General features: G+C 41.7%; 1 protein-coding gene across 1 annotated transcript; it reads left to right on the plus strand.

Annotated features, from left to right (window-relative positions):
• The first annotated feature begins 598 nt into the window (after positions 1 to 598).
• LOC141619992 (uncharacterized) lies at positions 599 to 1,225 on the plus strand. The gene has a single exon (XM_074436981.1). The coding sequence runs from the start codon at positions 599 to 601 to the stop codon at positions 1,223 to 1,225; it is 627 nt and encodes a 208-aa protein (XP_074293082.1).
• Positions 1,226 to 5,801: the final 4,576 nt, after the last annotated feature.

Here is a 5,801-nt window from a genome sequence, read left to right on the forward strand (position 1 = left end):
GATACCAACAAGGGTATCAACAACAACAAAATTCCTACCAATCTCCACAAAATCAACAACAATATATAGAACCACCCAAACCCACCTCTTCTCTTGAGAAATTGTTAAGGGAAATGGATGCCAAGGTTTCCAAGCACATGAAAGGAAATTTGATTCATATATTGCCAACCAAAACCCCTCTTCTTCATAAAGAGCTCCTCACTCATTGCTTCCTCAAGGTTCTCATCCTAGGGATGGACCACCACCACATCAACAACCTCATGTGGTAACCTTGAGGAGTGAGAAAGACTTGGAGGACCCTTACAAGGATTATGAATCAAAGAGAAAAAGAGATGTCATGAAAGATGGTGAGGAGAGTCCACCTCCCTCACCTTCAAGTAGAGTGGACAACACTAAGAAGGGGAAGGTGAGTGATTATATTGAAGATGATGAGAACTTTGTTTTGAAGGAAATAGTGGTTGAAAGAGACCAAGAAAGAGTGGTTGAAAGAGACCAAGGGAAAGGAAAAGAAGCACATGAAGTAGTTAACACCAAGCAAGCCTCAACTCCCGAAAAGGCCGTTAACCCTCCAAACCCATTTCCTAATAGAAGTAGAGTCATGAATGAGGAGAGGAAATTCTCCAAATTTTTGGACATGTTGAAGAAGCTTGAAGTTTCATTACCTTTCACCGAGGTAGTGACACAAATGCCCCTCTACACAAAATTCTTGAAGGATGTGTTGACCAAGAAGAGAAGCATTAGAGGAGATGGTTTAGTGTCTCTTAGGGGGGAATGTAGTGCAATCTTACTCAATCCCATGCTGGAGAAACTACAAGATCCGGGTAGTTTTTCCATCCCTTGCACGGTGGGCAATGTGAGCATTAAGAGGGAACTTTGTGATCTTGGTGCTAGTGTTAGCATACTACCTCTTCCCATTGCGAGGAAAGTTGAGTTACATGACATGATTCCCACCTCCATGACATTACAACTTGTCGATAGATCGGTACAAAGACCGATGGGTGTGATTAAAGACGTGCCGGTTAAGGTTGGCAACTTCTATATCCCGACGGATTTCGTAGTGCTTGACATCCCGGAGGATCAACAAACGCCTATTATACTAGGAAGACCATTCCTACCAACCAGAGATGTTAATATTAGTGTCAAGGAGGGGAAACTCACCTTCAAGGTGGGAGGGAATGTAGTTGAATTCTCTTTGACCGGAGCCATGTCACAACCTATGTTTTAAAGTGTTTACTCCATAGACATGCTGGAAGAAGCTATTGAAGAAGCTAAGGACAAGTGCTCGGGGAAGCATTTGGAGGAAGATTATGAAGTTCTACCACCTATCTTGGATGAAGTTAAGGGTAAGAACCCTCTAAAGGTAGATCTTAAACCTTTACCCCCCTCCCTTGAGTATGCCTATCTCGATGTGGCACACTCCTTCCCCGTGATAATCAATGCGGACCTAATGGCTTCTCAAAAAGAAAAACTCTTGAAAGTTCTTAAAGTTAACAAGAAAGCCATTGGGTATAGCCTTGATGACCTCACGGAAATCGATCCCGAGTGTGTATACACCGCATCACACTTGAGGATGGATTCACTCCTTCCGCCCAACCTATGAGAAGGTTAAATGAGAAATTGAAGGAGGTGGTAAGGAAGGAGGTTGACAAGTTGCTTGAGGCCGGAATTATCTACTCCATCTTCGGGAGCGATTGGGTTAGCCCGGTTCAAATCGTCCCTAAAAAGGGCGGTATGACCGTGGTTGAGAATGAGGATGGTGAACTGGTTCGTCGGTTTTGTTACTCGTCGTCAAAAGTTACCTAAACCAAAACAATATTTATAACTTCACAAACTACTCTACTTTTAGTAAAGAGGTGATCCCAAGGGACGGGTATTGATGTAGGATTTTCTATTGCAAATGGTCGTGTCTAAGGGTGTCACAATTTGGGTTGAGGTAGGAGATCAAGTAAACTAAATAACAATGTAAATAAAGTAATGAAAACAAGCAAGATGATTAAAATGAGATGTAAACAATTGATTAAAAGCACTAGGGTGTCATGGGTTCATAGGGGATTCATGGGATTTGATCATACAAACATGTTTTCTACTAGATGCAAGCAATTATTGTTGTGATGGGATCGAGTTAGTGTATATCTTACAATCCCTAGGAAGGTTTGGGTCCCAGAGCCGAATCGATTAGATTGTACAACACCTACAAGTCGACTTAATCCTCCCTATCCAACTATATGCATGGTCTAATGAGACTCGATTTGGTTTATGTCTTACAATTCTCATTGAAAAGATAAGTGATGGGTAAAAAATGCAAGGATTCATAGGCTCGCATTTCATCAAACATAACATGTGCATAAGTTGAAATCACAACAAGCAAGCAAATTAATTATGAAAGCATATTAGATTAAGCATGAATCAATTCCCATGTTGGTTTCCCCTAATTCCCATTAACCCTAGTTAAGGAAACTACTGACTCATTATCAAGTTTAACATGCTAACAAGGTTGTCAATCATACTAGCAAGGCAAAACATGATGAACAAATGAAGATGATTAACAATAATTAAAAAGGATTAAGAGAGAATTATACCTAAAGATGATTCCAAATAATAAAGCGAAGAATAATAGAAGTACTTGATGATTGATGGAAGGTTGTCAATCCTCCAAATAAACCCCAAATAATCTTCAATTACCCAAAATAAATAATGAACAATAGAGCAATTAAGTAAAGATTAAGAAATGAGATTTGTATTAATGCTAAATTAAGAGTTGATTACAAGATTAAGATGAGATTAAGAATGCATAAGAAGGACATGATAATCCAATTAGTACAATGGGGTATTTATTCTAAGGATTAGGTACATAAATTAGGGTTACTAAGGGCTTAAATGACGATTAAGACCCTTAAGAAAATTTGGGGAAGTGCTCCTCTCGAAGGAGATGCGCATATCCGTTTTCATAGTCTTCAAGAAATACGCTCGTCCCGAGCGGCTTGGCTGAGGGATGGTTTGCACTGGAGAGGAATTCGAGCGGATTGGGGGTCGGGACGCTCGGATCACAAGATCTCAAGACGAGCGTCTTGGCCACGGGACGCTCGGACTGTAGCAGGGCGACGCTCGTCCTAGGCACTGCTACGCTCGGATTGCTGGGTAGTCACTTCACTTCTTTTCTTTCTTCAACAATCCTCAAGGATCTTGTTGGAAATGCAAGGATCCTTTCACCATTGCCCAAGTATCTACATAGGCCTTCTAGCATTGTCTTCCCTTTGATGCTTGGTCATTGAATTCGATCAATTTAGCTCCATTTTACCATGAAAATGCAAGGTTCTTACTTCTTTCCTACCAAGGGATCAAAACCTCAAAGAATATGCAAAACGAAAGACTAAAGATAGTAAATGACCCAATTATGCACTAAAAATCATAGGAACGAGGCTAATTCGGGGACTAAATATGCTCAAATATGAGTCACATCATGAACTCATCTCCACCCGACAGGTCACAGGATGGAGAATTTGTATTGATTATAGGAAGCTTAATTCCGCCTCAATCAAAGATCATTTCCCCTTACAATTCATTGACCAAATGCTCGAGAGACTTGCAAACCATGAGTATTTTTGCTTTCTTGACAGGTGGGTTTTTCCAAATACCCATTCACTCGGATGATTAAGAGAAGACTACTTTTACTTGTCCTTACGGTGTCTTCGCATATCGGAGAATGCCGTTTGGCCTTTGCAATGCTCCCGGGACATTTCAACGGGCCATGATGTCTATCTTTTCCGAGTATATTGAGAAGTCTATGGAGGTGTTCATGGATGATTTTAGTGTCCATGGCACCTCATTTGATGATTGCCTAAAGAATCTCTCCCTTGTTCTCCAAACATGCATCCGGTACAATTTAAAATTGAATTGGGAGAAGTGCCATTTCATGGTGCAAAAGGGAGTAGTTCTAGGGCATGTTATTTCTAAGGATGGTATCCAAGTGGACAAAGCAAAAGTTGAGGTGATTGAGAAACTTCCCCCACCCACAAATGTCAATGGTGTGAGGAGTTTCTTAGGCATGCGGGGTTTTACCGATGGTTTATCAAAGATTTTGCAAAAATCGCTAAACCCCTCACCTCACTTTTGGCTAAGGACACTCCCTTCATATTTGATCAATCTTATGTTGAATGTTTTTGTAGGCTCAAGCAAGCCTTGATATCGGCTCCAATTGTACAACCACCCAATTGGGACCTCCCCTTCGAATTGATGTGTGATGCAAGTGACTTTGCATTGGGGGCAGTCTTGTGTCAAAGACAAGATAAGAAGCTCCATGTGATAGCATACATAAGCAAAACCTTAGACAATGCTCAATGCAATTACACCACCACGAAGAAAGAAATGTTGGCGGTGGTGTATGCTTTTGAGAAGTTCCGACCTTATCTCTTATGTTCCAAAGTCATTGTCTACACGGATCACACCGCCATCAAGCAACTTATGGTCAAGAAGGATGCTAAACCAAGATTGATCCATTGGGTATTGTTGTTGCAAGAGTTTGATGTCACAATCAAAGATAAACCGTGGTCCGAGAATATTATTGTGGATCACCTATCAAGGTTGACTAGAGAATCCCGAGGGGATGTTGATGATGGAATCCCCATTGATGAGTGGTTTCCCGATGACTCTATCTTAGCTATCACGTACTCCGACCCTTGGTATGCGGATATTGTTAACTATTTGAGCTTTAACTTTATCCCGGAAGAACTTGATAACCAAGCTAGCAAGAAGTTGAGATATGAGTCTAGGAGATATGTGTGGGAAGATCCTTTCCTATATAGAAGATGCAATGATGGGATTTATCGAAGATGTGTCACTCATGAAGAAGGTCAAGCAATCCTTCAAGCTTGCCATGCTACAACATATGGAGGGCATTTGTCCACCTCTAGGACCCAAGCTCGGGTCCTTCATTGTGGATTCTATTGGCCCTCCCTATTCAAGGATGCTTATACCATGGTTCACTCATGTAATTCGTGCCAAAGAAGAGGCAACATTGGAAGGCGTGATGAGATGCCTTTGAACAATATCCTGGAAGTATAGCTTTTCGATGTATGGGGTGTGGATTTCATGGGACCGTTTCCACCATCATTTGACAACCAATACATTTTGGTCGCGGTGGACTACGTGTCCAAGTAGATAGAAGCTATAGCCGCCCCTACCAATGATTCACGAGTGGTGACCAAGCTATTCAAGGAATACATATTCCCCCACTTTGGAGTACTTCGGGCCGTCATAAGTGATGGTGGGTCACACTTCATTACCGCACCATCTATGCTCTTCTCAAAAAATATGGCGTCCGACACAAAGTAACTCTTGCCTACCACCCCCAAACCAACGGGCAAGTGGAAGTATCGAATTGACAAATCAAGGCTATTTTAGAGCAGGTTGTGAACAAGTCTAGAAAAGATTGGAGCACCAAACTTAATGACGTGCTATGGGATCTAAGAACCTCTTACAAGACCCCAATATGCACCACTCCCAATCGTTTGGTCTTTGGCAAGTCTTGTCATCTACCTCTTGAGTTAGAGCATCGAGTAAGATGGGCTATTAAGGAGCTCAACTATGATTTAGATACCGTGGGGAACAAGAGGTTCCTCCAACTCAATGAGCTTGATGAGTTGAGGATGGATGCTTATGAGAATGCCAAACTTTATAAGGAGTGGACTAAGCAATGGCATGATTCCAAGATCACAAGGAAGGAAATTGTTGTAGGAGACAAAGTCCTACTCTTCAACTCCCGGTTCCAATTGTTTCCCGGGAAGTTGAGGTCCCGATGGTCG

Source organism: Silene latifolia, chromosome X, assembly GCF_048544455.1.
Source record: "Silene latifolia isolate original U9 population chromosome X, ASM4854445v1, whole genome shotgun sequence".
NCBI lineage: Eukaryota > Viridiplantae > Streptophyta > Magnoliopsida > Caryophyllales > Caryophyllaceae > Silene > Silene latifolia.